This window comes from Gallinula chloropus (genome assembly GCF_964237585.1).
Source record: "Gallinula chloropus genome assembly, chromosome: 1".
NCBI lineage: Eukaryota > Metazoa > Chordata > Aves > Gruiformes > Rallidae > Gallinula > Gallinula chloropus.
Genome location: NC_140085.1, coordinates 16,373,861 through 16,393,817, shown reverse-complemented (window position 1 = coordinate 16,393,817; position 19,957 = coordinate 16,373,861). Strand labels below are relative to the sequence as shown.

The 19,957-nt window shown below is 45.7% G+C and overlaps 4 protein-coding genes across 4 annotated transcripts; 1 reads left to right on the top strand and 3 right to left on the bottom strand.

The window, feature by feature from the left end:
- Nucleotides 1-2,588: 2,588 nt before the first annotated feature.
- Nucleotides 2,589-2,974, top strand: LOC311205289 (histone H4). Its single transcript, XM_084279635.1, has one exon. It carries the CDS (start codon nt 2,605-2,607, stop codon nt 2,914-2,916), a length of 312 nt encoding a protein of 103 aa, XP_084135761.1. The 5' UTR covers nt 2,589-2,604; the 3' UTR covers nt 2,917-2,974.
- Nucleotides 2,975-4,065: 1,091 nt separating this feature from the next.
- Nucleotides 4,066-4,473, bottom strand: LOC311190808 (histone H2A type 2-C; the record flags this gene model as incomplete). The annotated part of the gene is made up of 1 exon (XM_084262841.1): nt 4,066-4,473. Exon 1 carries the CDS (start codon nt 4,453-4,455, stop codon nt 4,066-4,068), a length of 390 nt encoding a protein of 129 aa, XP_084118967.1. The 5' UTR covers nt 4,456-4,473.
- A 951-nt stretch (nt 4,474-5,424) lies between these two features.
- On the bottom strand, nt 5,425-5,894 carry LOC311205093 (histone H3.2). The gene has a single exon (XM_084279386.1). The coding sequence runs from the start codon at nt 5,863-5,865 to the stop codon at nt 5,455-5,457; it is 411 nt and encodes a 136-aa protein (XP_084135512.1). The 5' UTR covers nt 5,866-5,894; the 3' UTR covers nt 5,425-5,454.
- A 1,358-nt stretch (nt 5,895-7,252) lies between these two features.
- LOC311205100 (histone H4) lies at nt 7,253-7,654 on the bottom strand. The gene has a single exon (XM_084279392.1). The coding sequence runs from the start codon at nt 7,641-7,643 to the stop codon at nt 7,332-7,334; it is 312 nt and encodes a 103-aa protein (XP_084135518.1). The 5' UTR covers nt 7,644-7,654; the 3' UTR covers nt 7,253-7,331.
- Nucleotides 7,655-19,957: the final 12,303 nt, after the last annotated feature.

Sequence of the window (19,957 nt, the reverse complement as noted above, 5' to 3'; positions counted from 1 at the left end):
AATTTCTTTGAGAGGTAACTAAGAAGAAAATACATCATTGACAGAAGTCTGTGATGGGATCAGGTTCAACATCAAAACCTCACACCCACTTTGGACCAGGTCAACTATATCCACAGTGTTTACTGAACTTGGACATTTACACTTGCTCTTACTTAAAAGAAAACCATTGTAGACAGCACCACGATTGTTGCCCTGTGTTTTAATCCCCTCTTTCAAAACTAATGCTAAACACAAGCATCCTAATATTCAGTAAATTGGGAATCCTTGCTTCCTTTTGCTTAAATAAATTGTAGGGCCTTCTAGGCCTGCTATATTTTCATTATCACCATGCACATATGAACAGCAGTCAATTTCTTAACTGTGAATTGCAGCTTCCATGATGGTGAGGCCCTTGGACTGGCTGCATTTTCTTCTTCTTCGAAATTCCTATATATAGGCCATAGGTCATGCTGAGATAGGCATCACAAAACGTTCAGAAAAGTCTGTGTTCCATACTGGAAAGATACAGTTTGCTTGTTTGTTTGTTTGTTTTTCTTCATGCAACAGAATATGCCGCCTCCTTGGAACTGAAAACATTTTTTCTTTTTCTCAGGAATGCCATTCAAATACTTCTCTTTCAGCTTTTTTTCAGTAACACTCTTGAGAGGACAGAAACCCAGATGCTCAGCTACCAGAAATGCAGATGCTCAGTATCCAGAATCTCCAGTGGACTGGAATTTTTCATTATCCTTTTTCTTTCACATGGATCAAAAGCAGTTTCTGGCACAGCGTTGGACCTAAAGGCTGCTGGTTCAATGGCACAAGGATGAGGATGATAAGAAGGAACAATTTGTGCTTTTTCAATGTATACATTCTAAAAAATACCTTTAGGCTAATTCCAGCTCTCAGAGTCTCAAAGCCAACTGAAGAATGAACAACAATGTTTTCTAAAAATAATATTTGAGTTCCTACCAAAATTGCAGGATTAGGATGTGAATGGGGCCTTCTTGACCACAGCCAGTCAATGTTCTTTGGAAACACCAAATATGGCACAAACAGAAAGAGTTTTGTTGTAGTAGTGAGAACATCAAGGAATTTTGCAAAACTCCTTATGCACTTGGAATTTTTTTTCTGTTTTCCTCCATGTTGCAAAAGCCTTGCATGATGTTCCCTGACACCACTGATACCCCATAACTTAACTACTGTTGCTGTGTAACAGCCCAGGTTCAAAGGACTACTTTATATCAAACTCTGGGTATTTGTACTGTGAAAGGAAAGTATCTCTGCCTGCTTCAATCCCTATTAAATAGATACAGTAATTTTAACATTAAAAATAAAAAATAATTGTAAAATAAGATCATAACATGACCTTTTATTCTCTCAATTTCTACGCTGTACTAACATACAATGTCAATTGACTATTCTGCTAAGATAGTCTCTTACATTCCTCCTTTAATTCTGTAAGTTCCTTTTGTTCTTGAACACCACTATGAGGAACCTTTTACCTGAATACACATAACTTGAGAGTGATTTATATTTAACCTAATGGCTGCAAACTGAGAGTAGAAGGTGGCAAAGCTATCGTGATTTCCCACTCTGGTATTGGTGCATTGGAATTCACGAGTAAATTTAAAAAATTTCGGGAACACTGTCTCCCAACAATGTAAACACTAACTAAAATTCAGTTTAGAGCTGTCATGCTCACATTTCACGTATTCATGATCACACTCACTGATGACATATAGAGGCCAGCTTTGTGTTTCTAACATATAAATCAGAATTCATCTACATACAAAAACATTTATGTGCTCATTTTCTGAAAAACAACAAAACTGCTGATCTTATTGACTGTAAACTACATGTTTCAGACAGATTATGGAGTGCCGCAATGCTCGTTCCCTGTATACAGTTCTGAGTATCAAAAGAACTATATATAAAGAATTCAAGAATTTAGTGCCATGCAGAAAAGAAAGCCATAGGATGATAATTAGTACTCCCAAGCGATAGGGTAACTAATACACAAACGTTGATATGGAAAGGTAAAAATGTGCTGAACGTATAGCAGTGCAGTAAAGATCAAATAAGTAATGAAAACCTGACAAAAAACAGAGACAATTTGAAAGACCAATAGATGATCTTAAAAATTAGGTGAACTTGTCGAAACAGAGATGAGAAGTATGAGGAAAATTAAATTATGCCCAGTAGATGGCGGAAGTAAACAAGAGAGAGTCAGGAGAGGCTCTCCCAGCCTTCTCGGCACTGCAGTCACGGAGAGATGAGCCAACCCACTCGAAAAGCCCACGAGGGGCACAGCACATTGAGCCCTTGCGATGTGACCAGTGAACTCCCGAGACACGGCGTGACCACAGCAAGGGTCTGCGGGGCCGCAAGGCCGCCGGCTCCCGGCGCAGCTGCTCGCCCGGCCGCCCGAGGCCCCCGGGGGGTGCCCGAGAGCTGCCAAGAGCGAAGGCTCCGCCTCGCCGCGCCTGCGGAGGGAACAGAGCCGCATCCCCGCCCCGGCGAGCCGTGCCCGCCCCTGCTCCCAAACAGGTCGGACCCCACCGCATAAAGGCGGCGGCGCGGGCGGCAGGGGCCACAGCTTGAGGCAGGCGGCTGAGAAGCATCATGTCTGGTAGAGGCAAGGGCGGGAAGGGGCTCGGCAAGGGCGGCGCCAAGCGCCACCGCAAGGTGCTGCGCGACAACATCCAGGGCATCACCAAGCCGGCCATCCGCCGCCTGGCTCGGCGCGGCGGCGTGAAGCGCATCTCGGGGCTCATCTACGAGGAGACGCGCGGCGTGCTGAAGGTCTTCCTGGAGAACGTGATCCGCGACGCCGTCACCTACACCGAGCACGCCAAGAGGAAGACGGTCACGGCCATGGACGTGGTCTACGCCCTCAAGCGCCAGGGACGCACCCTCTACGGCTTCGGCGGCTAGAAAGCCTCTCGCTCCCGCATCATTCCGAGAACCCAAAGGCTCTTTTAAGAGCCACCCACTCCGTCTTTTGAAAGGGCTGTGTCGCAGTGACTCGATTCTTGTGTGTATCGAGCTTGCTCGCTTATTCCCGTTCTCTTTGTCCCCCACCGCTCTCGGTCTCCACCCGCCATTTTCCTGCGGAGCTGCGGCCGGGACGGGCAGCCATGGCAGCGTGGCTCGGGCTCCTCTAGCGCCCTGCTGCTTTGCTGCCCGCCCGCGTCCCTGCTCTGGGAGAGTTCCCTTTCCGAGGCGCGTAGCTCTTGAAGGAGATTAAGGGTGGGCGTTTTGGGGAGACATTTACGGCTGTCTGGAAGTCCTGGAAAACGCCGGGGATTGTACAGCGAGTCCGGTGCCCGCCTGTACGAGGCTCTGGGAAAAACGCGCGCCAAGGCAACGGCGCCTCAAGACCGCCCGACTCAACAAAACCAGTAAAGACGATGTCGGGAGTGGGGTGAAGGGGGATGTGTGTGCGGGGGATGCTTCGGGAACGAGGGGGAAAGGGTACGTGTGTGTAAAATAAATAAAGCCCTAGGCTCTCCAGCACAAGGCAGCAGATCCCTCCTTTCCTCCTGCCCGCTCATTCCTAAAGCAGGAATGCTGCGGTGACGACACCAGGTTCGGGCAACGGCCGAGTGGGGGGGGGCTGGAGGTGTTTGTACACCAGGCTTGTCTGGCAGAAAACGGGTTAAGGGTCCGCATTGCTTGGGGAGCTCCGCGCGGGTTGGCAGCAACTGGCTCGGGAGAGCCCATGCTCTGCTCCCCGAGCGATCGTATCGGCATTGCCCCGCCCCGGACGAGTAGCGCGAACCGCCGCTCGCCAGCCCGAGCGGAGCTGCGGGGCACACGAGGAAACGCACTTTCCCAGCGGCGAACAAGTTCTCTGGCACGGCCAAGCCGAGAAGGCGGCTACAGAGGAGACACGGCCTCACCGTAAAAACGAGGCAACCCTCCTCCCCTTTTCAATCCCTCACTCCCCAAAAAAGCACAGGCAGTAAGTTCCCCTGCCATCTACTAAACCAGTGATTCAAACTCTTTCTCGAGTAGGTGGGTGGCTCTGAAAAGAGCCTTTGGGTTTTGCTTCTGCGGCAGGGACGCTTCCCCGGTACCGGCTTACTTGCTCTTGGCTTTATGGCTCTCGGTCTTCTTGGGCAGCAGCACGGCCTGGATGTTGGGCAGCACCCCGCCCTGCGCGATCGTCACCTTGCCCAGCAGCTTGTTGAGCTCCTCGTCGTTGCGGATGGCCAGCTGCAGGTGGCGGGGGATGATGCGCGTCTTCTTGTTGTCGCGGGCCGCGTTGCCCGCCAGCTCCAGGATCTCGGCCGTCAGGTACTCCAGCACGGCCGCCAGGTACACCGGGGCGCCGGCGCCCACCCGCTCCGCGTAGTTGCCCTTGCGCAGCAGCCGGTGCACGCGGCCCACGGGGAACTGCAGCCCGGCTCGCGACGAGCGGGACTTGGCCTTGGCGCGCGCCTTCCCGCCCTGCTTCCCGCGGCCGGACATCTTTCTTCCCTCAGTCGATCGGCCTCACGCTCTCTCAGCAAAAGGATCCCGGCTGATGGACGGGAAAGAGCAGATAGGCCACCCGTTCGCTCAGGCCGCCTTTATACCGCCTCCCGTTGCCGAGCCGCAGCCTCCTCATAGGCTGGGGCGCCTCCGGCCGGCGCGCACCCAATGGCGGAGCGAATCTCGTCGTGACCAATAGCGAGGGCCACAGCTCCGGTTGGCTTCCGCCCTCTCTCTATAGGCGGCCAATGGCGAGGCGGCAGGGGCGGGCTTCGCGTGGCGGCTCCGCCCGGGACGAGCAGTGCTCGCTCCCGCCGCCATTGTTGCTGCAGCCCCATCCCCGCCCTGCCGCGGCTCAGATGGCCGCTTTCTGACCGGATTCTCTCTCTCTTGTCTGCCAGCAGCTGGCTCGGCAAAGCGCGGGCTGGGAAGGGGAGGCGGTTGGGTTGTGTCAGCGAGCAGGAGCGCGTGGAAGGGGAGAGGAACTGGCGGGCGGGTAGGGGTGGGGGGTGGGGGGGAAGGAGCGGGGTGAAAGCGGGAACTACTCCCGCTGTCGTTTCACGCGGCATCTTTTCCTCGCTGCAAGGGTTTACTCCTACCCAACTCCGAGCCACCCGAAAGCTTTCCGACCTTCTAGCACTGTAACACGCTTCCTTGCAGCTGTAACCCATCACAGCTCGCTCATGCACGGAACTCCCCTCCACCCTCCCAAAGACACAGCAGGACAATGAAATTAAACACTGGGATACTTTCCTACTCTGCCCCCTATTTTCGTACTATAGGCAAAACTCAAATAATTTCACGTTACACGTGTGTCCATGCACTTTTAAGAGGGAATAAAAGACCTTTTTGCCTACCATATTTATTTTGTAGCAGACACCATATATTTTTAACACTTTAACAATACACCTTTGCAGTGTAACAGCCCTTTTTATTGTGTATGGAGTGGCTCTTAAAAGAGCCTTTGTGTTAGCGATAGTATTTGCGTTGAGTGGTTTATGCGCGCTCCCCGCGGATGCGTCGAGCCAGCTGGATGTCCTTGGGCATGATGGTGACGCGCTTGGCGTGGATGGCGCAGAGGTTGGTGTCCTCGAAGAGCCCCACCAGGTAGGCCTCGCTGGCCTCCTGCAGCGCCATCACGGCCGAGCTCTGGAAGCGCAGGTCGGTCTTGAAGTCCTGCGCGATCTCGCGCACCAGGCGCTGGAAGGGCAGCTTGCGGATCAGCAGCTCCGTCGACTTCTGGTAGCGCCGGATCTCGCGCAGCGCCACCGTGCCGGGCCGGTACCGGTGCGGCTTCTTCACGCCGCCCGTGGCCGGCGCGCTCTTGCGGGCCGCCTTGGTGGCCAGCTGCTTGCGGGGCGCCTTCCCGCCCGTCGACTTACGCGCCGTCTGCTTCGTACGCGCCATCGCTCTGTCCGGACCGAGACAACCTGCCTGTCACAACAGCCGCTGCCGAGTGAGCCCGCGCCGCTCCAGTGGCGGCTTTTATGGAATGTCCCCCTCTCTGATTGGCTGCCAGCAACGGACCGTTCCTATTGGGTACTTTCAAATTCGAAAAAGCCCGCCTGTTCATCAACGGCTCGCTGGCTCCTACCCTCCCCCCGCCTGGAGCTGGCTGCTCTCGTTCCCGGTTTTGTCTCTTTCTTGCGGCAGTTTTCCCAGCCGGACCCCAAACCCGTCAGCGGAACCTGTTCAGAAGGGAACGGGCTCTTGCAGGCATCACGTTTATTTCCTTGTAACGCACTTGAGACAAGACCTCTGGACAACAGAGCAGAGTGGAGCGGGATTTCCTCGATAGGCACATCTGTAATGGTGGTCCGGGCTTAGGTAATGGATAACGTTTTTGGTTTGATCTCGTATGGTGCCGGGGGCACTTAAGAATATCTGCGCGTGTAGTTGCAATAGTTTTTTTACCTTTCTCTGTGTGTGTGCTTTCATTGTGCGGGAGAGGGGGGGTTCGGGGGGGGAGGGGGGGGTGTTTGTCTTCTTTACATAACATAAATAAAATCCGGAAACAGTAAAAAGGTAACACCGGTGCTAAAACGGATTCTGACGAATTCCGGAGGAAAATGCTCTGAGTTCAAAGGATTGTGTATTCCCGGGCTCTCGCTTGTTGAAATAAAGACTTTGCTGTCTCCGAGGTGGTGCTTTGCCAGCCAGTTTTCCCTAGAGTCGGATTAGAGAAGGACTTTTGGGGCGAGGAAATGGCTGGTACGGCCACTGAATACAGAGAACTGGTCTGGCGTCAGCAGCTTTGAATCGAAAGGAAGCGCTTCCTAAAATATATGGGATGCACAAAGAATAGTGGACGACTCCCTAAAAGCCCCTTTCAGAGGACAGAATTTAGAGCGTTGCGAAATTTTGCAGTGCCGTGTTCTGGGGACGATCAACTGTGATACCTCTCGCCCGTACATTTCCACCTCAAAGCATCATTTACAGGGATCCAAGTGACTTAAACACTGATACTTCACTGCTTCTGCTACCGTTTACTCACTGTAAAACGGACCGCGAGAGGTGCCCACCGGGCAATGAATGCATGATTCAGACCCGGGTCCTCTCTGAACTATTCAGCTTGGTTTTAGAAATCGCAAAGGTATTCATTACTACAAGTACGCCAGTACCGAACTCTTTAATAGCTTTGTGTGTTCCCTAATCTACTTGATGGTCCCTAACTTTTTAACAGCACACGTAGTTCATTATCGCGTGCTTAACACAGGCTAGGGAAGCAGGTAACCAACTAATTAAGAAAAATCCTAACAACAATCACTTTTCGTTCATCCACCTTGGAAGTAATACAGCTCTTTTGTTGTGCAAGTGTGCGGCTCTTAAAAGAGCCTTTGGGTTCTCGGAATGGTGCGGGAGCGAGAGGCTTTTTAACCGCCGAAGCCGTAGAGGGTGCGTCCCTGGCGCTTGAGGGCGTAGACCACGTCCATGGCCGTGACCGTCTTCCTCTTGGCGTGCTCGGTGTAGGTGACGGCGTCGCGGATCACGTTCTCCAGGAAGACCTTCAGCACGCCGCGCGTCTCCTCGTAGATGAGCCCCGAGATGCGCTTCACGCCGCCGCGCCGAGCCAGGCGGCGGATGGCCGGCTTGGTGATGCCCTGGATGTTGTCGCGCAGCACCTTGCGGTGGCGCTTGGCGCCGCCCTTGCCGAGCCCCTTCCCGCCCTTGCCTCTGCCAGACATGTTACCGCTGAGCTCGTGGAAACGAGAGTGGCGGGCTTGGGGCTGCGCGGCGCGTTTTGTGCGGTGGGGTCGGACCTGTTTGGGGACTGTAGCGCGGAGGGGCGGGGTTCCCGCCTTTTTTCTTCTCCCGCCGTTACAGGAGGTGAATGAACGTTAATTAGTGCTGGGCCGCCCACGAAGGAAGAAAGTAAAAAAAAAACCCCACACCAAAAAACAACACTCCCCCCTCCCCCGCCAAACCCCCCCCAGGAACCCACAAAACCCAGCGAGGTGCCTGTTCGTGACACCGGGAAAGGGTTTACCGTCCTCCTTGGATCCCTACAAGCCCATCAGCCCTGCATGCGTGTGTGTCTTGCGTTCTTGCAATGGCCGAAGTTTATATGAATTACCTGAAAGTCTCGGTGTTTCATGCTGCTGTTCGTTAACAGTTTTGTTCTGTTTGTCCCCAAAGGTATATAAACTCTTCGTTCGATCTTTTAATGCTTCGAAACTGGCATTTCCCACGCTGTGTTATCTGGTGTTCTAACTTACTTGGTTTGCATTTCGCTTTCTAGCTCCCATTTCTGAGGTGGGAAGTTTGATAATATCCTCCGATTTCTACATAAGCAAATTTGAGTCTTTAAGCACATATTAACCACAAGAAGAATAATTCTTTTTAATAGTATTACCCTTATATTAGATTGTGACTGTTACTGATTTGTCTCATCTGCAGGTACTGCTGTCGGCATTTTCTTTTATTATTTTTTACATGTTCTTTAGTCTATAGAACTAAAATTCTGTTTCTTAATTAGTAAGAAAATTACCTTTCACTTGCCCTTTTAATCAAGTTCTGAAAACTTTATCTTCTGTTTTATGGGTCTATAGTAATATGGGTCTATCTCTACTAGTAACAGGCATGGTTATGAATTAGTATTTACAAGCAATCCTTGTCTGAGGATGTCAGAAATGCACAGTATTCCTGTATACATTCTGAGAAGAATAAATACTGGACTAACACATAAATAATGGTTTTATTTTTCAAGGGGGAGGGGAGGGAATGTTTATAACTTGATTTTCTTCTGTCCTTTTGTGTAGAAAATGCGAGTATAGTTTTTAGATACTCTTTTGAACACGTATTAAGTAGTTTATCTCTATTGTGCAAACATACTGGGAAGGAGTAGCTTCCCTCAGTCTATTTGATAATGATGGATTTAAATTCCATTATAGAGCCACAGGAATGTTTCGCTCTCTGTGGTCATACAAAACAGCTTAACGGAGGAATGCATTATCCTGACATCTCATAAGGGTGTCCGTATATGTGAGCATGTTTGATATCAAATATGTGTCTTTTGTGGGTGTCAGGAGGATGGGGGGATTGGGGTTTTTTCAGTTTTCTTTTTAAGAAGAAGATAACAAATATGATGTAGATCAATATTCTCGCTAACTAATCTGCACCACTATAGAAAAGGAGAATTTTAAGAAACGTGGAATGATCTTCCCTTTCCCCTCTTTCAATATGAAGCACCCCTCACTGAACTTTAATCAGTTACTGTCCTTCACCTAGCAGAGGCATTCACAGGGGCTTAGAAATGTGTTATGCTTGCTGCACTTCTTATACAGACCTGACAAATCACAAAGCTGGGTCTGCTGTAACTAGAATAAAGAAAGATTTTATCATTAAAAAAAAAAAAACCCTGACTTTTTCTTTGCTTACTAGCACCTCATTAGCAGCAGAACACCAAATTTCAACATGTCTCCCTTTCTGCTCCCCAACAGCTGCCTGTACTTACTAGTGACTGTGCTTAAGCAAGAGTACTTAAAATGTTGTTCATGTAGACTAAGGAGAGATCTGCAACAAGGTGACATCAAGACACATTTAATTTTGCAAAATAGAGGCAAATGATTATGCCTCTAGTGTACTGAGAATGTTTGTTCTCTATACCCATGATTTTAACACTCAACTTTTGTTTTGCATTGGTTTTCAACTGCTGTGTTTAAACTCTGATTTTGCATCCTCCATGTAATTGATTGCTATGTGTTTAAAGCCTAGCAGAATAAGTTAGGGTTGAGGTAGGGTATTGTGTCTGTATTGATAACCTCAGGGTAATTAGAATATACAGTTATTATTTTAATCCTGACTTAAAACACATAATTCATGAGATGCTATAGAACTTCAGGCTTAAAGATTAAAACGATATTAGGGGGGAAAAATACCACTGGACACTGTATTAAAGAATATATATGAATAAACTCCTGGAAAGGGAAAGGTATTTCTGTTTTTGAAATTAGTAGTTTTGAATTTGTATTAATATTTTACAGGTTTTCATATTTCTCATGCTTTCTGCACACTAGCAGCTGGTGCTTTATTCCCTGTTAAAATATTCTCTGCCACTTTCAAAGGAAAAATGGAATTTCAATCTGTTCTTTGTCAGTGAGACCAGTTGCTCAGACCTCTGCTTTGTGCTGTTGTCATCATCCTGTGATATACTGTGCTGAATATTTGGTAGATCTCATCTGGTCTATCTGGGGGAAAGAAATGGAATCCCTGGGTGCTTTTGGCAGAGCTGTACACCCCCACAGTGCAGGAGAGCTCAGAGGAGTAGGACAAAAAGACAATGATCTTGAGGAATAACGTCCTGTAAAAGACACCGGGGAGACTGTAGGGTTACAGTGGGATAAGACAGATGCACCAGTGAATCATCAGGTTCCCTCAGACAATTAACAAAGAATAATGTATTTCTGAACAAGTCACACCAGCATGAAGGGTGTGGAGAGGGTGGTTATGTATATGTGGCTCAGCCCAACATAAAGTATAAAAAAACCTGGAGAACAAAAAAAACAAAGTTTGGAGAGAGCAACGGGCCTGAGATGTTTTTGACCAACATATTTGTTCCCACTGACTAAGAACACCCAGCATTGTGACAGTAAACATATAGAGACCAGACACAAGAATCATATTTGTATTTGGGTTCAGTTGTATAATGCTACTTTAAAAAACTGCAGTTTGCCAAACAAGTCAGTTCTTGTGCAGGTAACCACATCTCTCTGCTATCAGAGCTGAATGCAACCAAGTTCTGTATTAAGTGATTGGGATTGCAGTACATCCCAGTATCACTCTGCTAAATCAGAATCCCATCTGAAGCTATATATGCTGATTAAGAAAATTGTCCATTACATATTGAACTAACTTTAGATAGTGTCCTGGTTTTGGTCAGGATGGAGTTAACTTCATTTGTAGCAGCAGATGGAATGCTGTGTTTGAGAGTTAAAATGGGAGTAGTGCTGATAACACCCTGATGTTGTTAATTGCTGTCAGACAGTCAAGGACTTTCTCAGCTCTTCATGAGAAAGGAGGGGCGAAGCCAGGACAGGTGACCTAACTGGCCAAAGAGTATTCCACGCCAGTTACGTCCTGCCCAGGATATCGGGGGCTGATGGAAGGAAGGCCTGGGGCGGCTCCGGGACGCGCGGTTCTTGGGGGACGGTCGGGTTCCAGGACGGCTCTGGGTGGCATGGCCTGAGCTGTGGGTTCGGTGAGAAACTGCATTGTGTATCAACAGCTTCATAGATTTTTGCTCTAAAGTCCTGTTAGCATTGTTATGTTTTATCTTTCTGTTATCTTAGTAAACTATCCTTATCACAACCCACGGGCCTTTTAGTTTCTTGGTTTTGGGGTTATTTGCCCCTTCCTCTTCCTTTTCCCTTCCCTTACTTCTCACACACACACACACACATACACCCACCCTTCCCTTTTCCCTGCTCTTTTCCTTTAAGGAGCAGGCAGCTGCGTGGATCTCGGCTCTCAGCCGCGGTGAAACCACAACAGATAGTACCTTGTGTGTACTATCTAAAAGAACCTGGCTGGAGATCATTCAGCTCTGGTAGCACAGACATGTGGTCAACTGTGTACTGGTGCATAGGACTGTAAACAGCACAAGAATTGACTACTTTGGCACGCTTCAGTGGTCCTCATACTCTGTATCCCTGTATCCATATGTGTCACCTTCAGTTCAGCATGTAAGCCAAGCTACAATGCTCTGCTTACTGAGATCAAGCAGACCACTTGATTTTGTGAAGAAATATTTAAGCACTGAAAGGTTTTATCTTGAGGCTGAGGACCAAGTTGACGTTTTCACTTATAGATTTGCCATTTGGATGGAATCTCCTGGCATAGTTGCAGAAGTGGTTTGTGTTGCTTAAGTAAAACTAGCTGACAATGTTACCTAATATTTAAATGTTCCAATTATCAGCTTCCCAGTGTGTTGATCATATCTAGGTTGAATACCTACCATTTGATAGGTATGACAAAAAATCTGGGGGGACTGTGATCATTAATTTAGTCTAATAGTTGGTATTTTAATTATTAATTTCATATATCCTCTCCCCCGAGAGGATATCTCCCAACCGAGACAGTTGGAGGTCCAAGAGGTTGGATTTCAGCCCTGGTTTGGACTGTTTCCAACCTCCTTGCTGCCAAGTTCAGAAACTACCCGGAGATAGAAAAGACTTGTGTCGTGGCTCACCATCCTGGCCTGACCTTTGAGGATGCAGTTTTCCCTGCACAGAGCGTGGCACCTTACAGGTCAGAAGATAATCTGTTCAGGGGCAAAACTGCCTTGCTTCCCCTGCACTGTGCCAGCTGTGGGCAAGAGCAAGTGCACGGTGTCTGAATCACTGCTATGTTGCTCTGCAAACCAGCAAGAGCTGGATGCCGTTTGCTTTTGGAAAATAACATCACAGGATTAGTGATCACAGGAAGAGACACTACACACGCGCTTCCGAAGGAATGTTGTGCTTGGCAGCCACCAACACCAAACACTCACATGGCTCTGCCACCACTCACACCTCCTCACCAGGCCAGATGTTTCAAGGTTCCTTTCAAACCAACGTTGTTTGTGCCAGAATTGCAAAAATATGGTTTCTGGGGTGTTTCTCTCACACAACAACATACCAGCTGTCTGGACAGCAGTTCCTGGCCTGCCCAGCATGGCTCTGGAGTAGTGACTGTAATGTATCTCTCTCTGCCTTGGAAAGAGAAGGCTTGTGTGAGCCTCATCCCCACCATACCATGCACAAGTTGCAGCCTAGCTAAGATACATAGGTCCTCCTCTCCCCTGTCATCAAAGTTATAGGTGACATCCACTCCTGAATTCTGACTGCAGCCTAGCAGTTACCCTCACCTACAGCCCGTCTGCTCCCTTGGCATGGGCAGGGTGCTGGCAGGCTTGTTATCAACTCCAGGCTGGAGGAACTCCTAAAACAAGTTTTAGGTGTTGGGAAGAAAATAATAAACCAAACTCCTTATGTGAGGCTGGTTTATGACATGAAATAGGGTCAATAACCTGCAACTAGTGATAGAGGTACCCCTTTGCCAGTGTTTTCCTTCCTGGGCTCTGGGCTCCTCACAGTAAGAAAATGAAGGATCAGACGCAGTCAGACCTCTCCAACAGGCACTCCAGGTGGTTTCCCAGGAACAGGGTGTCCAATGGGGTTCGGAGCTCTGTAGCACATCATGCAAATCTGCTCCTGCATTTGAGCAAGGGACCGCAAATTGCAAATCAGCTACTCTGCAACCCCAGCTGACACTTGACTGCTTCTTTTAAATGCTTACTCTGCTTTCTAAACTGACACTTAAAGCAGCACAGGTCTCCTGATACATTGAGCATTGATTAAAATAGAAAGAAATATCATGAAAGTGTTGTGACCACAAAGCTTCCCACACAGCTGAGACTGTTCAGCTCCTCTCCTTGCCTGGGCTCCTGCAGAGCTGCACTGGGCAGTAAGTTTCCCCACTGAACTCAACCGAGTCTTAGAGAGTTGTAAGTACTTAAGAGCAGCTGAAGTACTGCCCTGTCAGAACAATCTCCACATTCATTACATTTCCAAGAAATGAATCTATCACAAGCATCCTTGTAGGAATGTATCGAATTTTGGTTTGGGCTGTGTGTTTCTGTAGGAAGCCAAGTCTGGAAAATGGTGATGTGCTTTTTGTCAGTGCCTCCAGACATTACTGCTGTGCTGTCTTTGTTACAGTCACACTTGGTTGGAAAAACAAATACTTCAGTTGGAAATCCCAGCTACTTACAGGGCTTTATTTATGCTTAGGCTCCAGACACAGCAGCAGCCTTTAAGGATCCAACATTTGAGAAAGCCACCACAACATCTAAGTTCTGTCCAGGTCAGACCAGTCATTTCCCAGCCCATGCTGATTCAAGTAGCTGTTCTGCTTCATGTGCAGCATTTTGTACTTCACTTTGACAAACTGCAAAGGTTTAATTTTCCCCACACCTCAGTTTATTAAGGTCCCTTTTAATTGGATGTTTTACTTTTGCCTCTGTCTACCCTCCCTAACTTAGTATCATCCTCACCTCCTAAGGGCACAATTCTCATCTGTTCTCCAGGTCTGTACTGAAAACACAATTGATATCAAGTATTCACTCATCCCCAGAGCATTTTTTTCTTTAGTGGTTGCCCACAGCCATTAAGTGGTTAAATACAGCCCTTTGACCCTGTTCTACAGACAATTTTCAAGCACTTACCAGTCTGTTGATCCTCCCCCATACTCCCTCAAATCCCTAACTAGAATGCTGTGTGAGGTGGTTCCAAAAGCCTCACTAAACCCAGAGTACTGCATCCTGCACTTCTCCCCTGTCCTCATAGATTTTTTCTTATCTAAAGTTCTGTAATAATTACCGGTCCCTAGACATCAGCAAATTTTGTTCCATCATCAGGAGTCAACACATTTTATTTCTGATAGTTTTCCATCTCACTGGTTCTTGGAGACCCCACTATCTTCCCAAGTAACATTTTCTAGTGTGTCACTCTATATCAGAAATTATTTTCTTACTGCTACTGTGATGCAGCAAAGAACATGAATTCTTGTATTTCCTATGATGTGTGCTGAGGAAAAATGACTTCTTTTCTCATCATGGTTTAAGTGCTTGAGAAGAAACTTCATTTTTTTAGCCTCCTCTTTGAGTGATGGAATTCCAGCAGTATGTACCTTCCCATCAGGGAACAGTTCTTAGTCCTCTCTGATAATGACTGTTATTACTGTGGCTTTCTTCTATGTATTCCCTTACTATTCACTTCTCACTACCTGAAGTTCAGTACTAAAAACCAGGCCGATAATAAAAATTAGGCCTAAAACCCCAAGTGAGACCATACCACATCTGACTGCAGAGTATCACAGAATCACAGACCATTAGGAGTTGGAAGGGACCTCTAGTCCAACCCCCCTGCCAGAGAAGGATCTCCCAGACTAAATCCCACAGGAACACATCCAGGTGGGTTTTGAATGTTCCCAGAGAAGGCGACTCCACAACCTCTCTGGGCAGCCTGTTCCAGGACTCCGTCACCCTCACAGTGAAAAGTTCCTCCTTACATTCACATGAAACTTCCTATGCTGCAACTTGCACCCGTAAGAGTAAGATCATCTTCATCTGTCTTGATGTTGTCATCCTGTTCCTTTCCTAATACCTATTAAAATAGTTATTAATTCATTGTCAACTTATAACTATTGTCTGAAGCTGCCCAGTATTTATAACACTGATATATTTTCTCCCAGGTAAAATATTTTACAGATTTTTGAAGAGAGTGTCTCTAATTTATCAGGCACCTTTAATATATGAAATATCCTTATTTTAATATAATAGTTGACAATTATAAACTTTTAAATCTAAATTCCTATCCTCTGGGGGGGGGCGGGGGACAAAATTTGTGCTGGGTCAAGTTTCCATGATTATTGGTTTCACTTCTAATGGGTAAGCTTTCAGCCCCCTATTTCCCTCTGCTCAACACAAAGGGCTAGAGCTACCTTTGACAGCTCAGAAAATGGCATCTAACAGTACATACATCCTGAGAGCCACTGAAGGGGAAGGACATACATATTCTATATTGGAGACCCAGTTTCGATTTCCATCTCTGGCTGAATCAGTGTTTGCAATATGACTCACAAGTGTCACTTGACTGCGTTGTACACCTGGGAGAACAGATAATGTGTGACGTAGGTTCAGATACTGCATCACAATTCAGCCAAGTTACAGATAGGGTTACATTTTCCATGCTTTTGTGTGATCTAAAGGCTTTCAGAAGCTGGAAGAAATATTTTGATGCTTTAGGCTGTCATCTTCTGGATTTTGAGGCTGAATCATTAAAATGCACAGCCCTTCTCTTTTGCTGGTTGTCAAGTACTTAGCAGTTACGACAGGCAAGTGTGTCCCCTCTCCACGCTTTTTGATAACCCTACAATGTAGGGATTTTCTTGTAAAATGGAAGTTCTGCTGAGACTCCAACTAGCCTTAACAAGTCCTACAGTAATGGATAACCGGATCACTGATATGAATTAGGGTAGCTCAAACTGATCTTGACAAGCCTTGAGACTAAGGACTGTGTGAGAAGTAACAATGTCTTTTGAAGATACCTTGATTTAACTACCAAAACTAAAAAGTGGTGGGAGTGCCATTCAGGCTTAATCTGTAAACAGGTTTCACAAATCAGTCCAGAGAAGTATTATTTCAAAATAGTGCTAAGGGAAATTATTTTTTTTCACCAGTCTGTACTGGTGAAACCCATTTGGAGTGCTGTGCCCTATTCTGGGCTCCCCAGTACAACAGAGACATGGATATAACTGAAGTGAGTCTAGTGAAGGGTCACAAAGGTGATTAAAGGACTGGGGCATCTCTCATACGAGCTGAGACTGGTCATCTAGACAAAGAGAAGGCTCAAAGGAGTCCTGTCCGTGTGGTCAGACACCTGATGGGGGAATAAAGGAGAAAGAAATAGAGTCTGCACAGTACTGCCCAGGACAGCAGGTGATGAGCACAAACTGAAACACAGGAAATTCTTCTTAAACATAAGAAAAACATTTCTGGAACAGGCTTCCCAGAAAGGTTGTTTTGTATCCCGGCTCCAGCAAACCCTTCTTTGAGCATGTGGCTGGATGTTACATTAGATGGCAAGGCACTTTATTTTGGAGATGTGATTGGCCAAACATTTAAAGTTGTTGGTGTATTTTTGTTATGTTAGTTGAACTTTATGTCAAAAAGGTTACAGGCTTCTTTACAATGGACAGATCTTTGACAGCTTAACTCTTCCCTACTATACAAACTTTGCAATTGCTAAATCAGCATTACCAATATAGTTGCAGCATGCCAGAGGCTCTTAGCTAACATCTTTTTATCTTGGCAAGATGGTTTTGTTATTTACATTGAGAGAGGTTACCTGAATGTCTGCAAAATCATTCATTGTAAAGATGATAGCATGATTCAATTAAAACTGTGTCTTTCACTCATCAACAGTACTAATTGTAATTGAACGTGGGTAGACTTTCAGGTAAATTTAGCTGATCAGTTTATCTGGACTGTTCTCCTGCAGTCTGAATCTTCCTCTATTTGTCTAATGTCTAATCTGTTTCTCCTCCGTGTGGAGGAGAAAAATTTCTTCTTGATAAGAAAAGAAAAAAAGAAAACCAAACTAACCCAGAAGTGTTTTCTCTGCTGTACAGATTTCGGAATGAAAGTGAAAACATGTTATATTTTTGTTTAGAAGATCCTTGCAATCCAAAGATGTGTTTTGTAGGCTCTTTTGCACTAACACCTTTATGGATAGGCAAGGAAGGAAGCCAGGGCATGTAGTGTGATGATGCATAGAAATGGGGTTCTGTTTTGGGGAAGCAAGGGTATGCACTTTTAAGTACCCATAAGAAATCTGTTTGAGGTTCTGAGTATGGGGTAAACAGAGCCTGCCTTTGGACAGGATTTAGACAGGAAAGCCAGGAGATCTTTCAATCTTTGCTCTTTGCTTGAAATTTAGTATGAAACTAGTCATATTTAAATATTTGACTCTCCACATGGAAACTGCAAACCATTTCTATTTTTTTAACAGTTCACTTTCAAAAATAATATTTTATTTTGAAGTAATGTCGCTTGGCAGTAAGAAGTTTTCTCTGTCAAGTCAAAAAACTGTTCCATAGTCTAACAGTGATTTGTTAAGTTCTGTGGTGGAATGTTTGCTTTGCTTTGTCTTTTTCTCTTATCTGCAAAACCCCCAGGTGATATCAATGTTGTTTCTAAGGCGGATGGTAATTGGTCTTGCTATAAACTGAAAATTGTTATTTTGGTCCAGACTTGCATTTAACAGCTACTTCCTGCACTGCAAATTGTTCAGAGGTCCTGAAAAGTTTATCTTATCCAGTTAAGCAGAAAATGTCGTTGCTAGTGCTGTGGGTAGTGATGGACACAGGACAGGTGGGGAATTACCCAAGAAAAGCCTTCCTGTTCCACACCACTTCATATCACTAAAGCCCCTCATTAAAAAAAAAAATTAAAATTTGCCTTTTTTAATAATGTTTTCACCATTCAGAAGCAGACCAGGAATAATGCTGTATGGAGAAGAGCACAAGTTTGATCACTGAGGAACAGACACAATAAAGGGCCCGCTGTCAAGTATTCCAGTGCCTGCTAAGAACTTCAAAAGTGGAACTCAAAATAGGCAGCACCTGGAGGAAGGATCTGTTTAAAAGACGTGTGGATTTACACAGTCCCATCCAGAATTAAAAAGGGAGAAGTTGTAAATTCCGCTCCTTGAAATCCTCAGATCACAACAACCTCCATCTGCTTTCTTTACAAAAATGCTGATGATTTTTGTCCCTTTAAAACTTGTCACATAGGAGGGACAGCCATCCTTATGTGCTGTGCATGGAGTTCAAGGAACTGCCGCTACTTTGGGAGCGAGATCTGAGAGCTCCTATCTCTGCCTGCTGTCTTTATCTCCAACATACAGCCTGGTTATAGGGGCAGAAAGGAATTCTCCCCTCTCCTGGTGGGCTGAGAACAGATTTATGAAGAGCGAGCTTGAAGGGAAACTTGTCCACATGTGTGGATGTGAAGGGTGGAGGTGATGGAGAGGACCCATCCTTCGTGCTACATATGCACTCTTGGACCAGCCATTACTGGTCCAAATTACTCCCAGCATCCTTACCAGTTTCAAGTGTAATAACAGATTTGTAGAGATCTAACACTAATTTGTCAAAGCTGCAGAGATGAAGGCACATTAAACTTCTTCCAGTCTTTATTCCCAGAAGAATGTGCAATACATCAAATGGAGCTGGATAGATGACAATGCTTCCCAGCTCTGTCTTTTGTATCGTTTAGTCTGATTCTGCTCTATGCTCCTCTCTGTCCACTTAACGTGGAAAACAAGCATAATGTCCTCATCATGCTACCAGCAATTCTTATTGTTGCTTTGGGTTACCAGCCTGAGCTTTCAAACTCTATGGCTACTGTGGGTTTGGTCTAATTGCTTCTGTGGCAACAAAATCATATTCCCAGGAGAATCGTGGCAGATTTCACAGACCACTTCAGTACGTGTTTCAGTCTGGTTTTTACCATGAGGTACTATAAAGCCTAATTTTTCCCTTTCTCTGCTTTTCCCTTCTTGACCTTCTTGCCTTCTAAATATTTATTAGCTGGCCTGCATGCAGATACAAGAAAATTAAAACAGAACTAAAAGATAATATGAAAAAGCAACACTTCATTAAATTAACTTTTGTTATTCTAATGTATCTCATTTATTCTTGGCACTTTAATTTCAATCAAACTAAAAATATTTATTAAGTATAACTTAATTGTGTTTTCAATTTTTAATATATGAAAATAATACCAGGGCCTTTTGCGACATATTGCTCCTCTTTTAGAATCTCAAATTCACCCATGCTAGAAGAGCGGCTACTTTGCTGAAAGAGCCCACTGACGTTTTGCATTCAAGCTTTTTTATGGGGTGCAATATCAGGTTTAGGCTCAATTTTTTCTTTTCAACCAAGAAAAAAGTTCTGGCTGCTTTTATTCAGAAGCCAGTCGAGGCATATGTCTTCTAATTTAATAAAAAAGAAAAAAAAAATCCCAAACAATTCGTAGCAGTCCACAAAAGAAATTAAATTAATTTCTATTGTCACTCTGTGATACTTAATAATTATGTGGGATCATACTAATTAAAGCTGATTACGATTCAGAGGGATCCTCTGAAAATTATTTCAATATTCCAAGGATTTGGAAGAAAACCTAAATTGGCACGAGTTTTCTTTTTCTTTTAAAGAAAAGAATGGCAGGTTTTATGAAACTTGGGGGGGGGGGGAGGAAAGAGAAAAAAAAATATCCCAACAATCTGTGTCCAAATATTTATAGGTAATATTGAAGCTGAAGCATTTTGTTCATATAGGCCAGATTTGTCCATTCTTTTATTTATTTTTGGAGAATCGAGGCTTCAGCTGGCTCCATGAGTGATGAGTAGTGCACAGCACATACTGGTGTCACTCTCTACCTGTTTGACATTTTCCC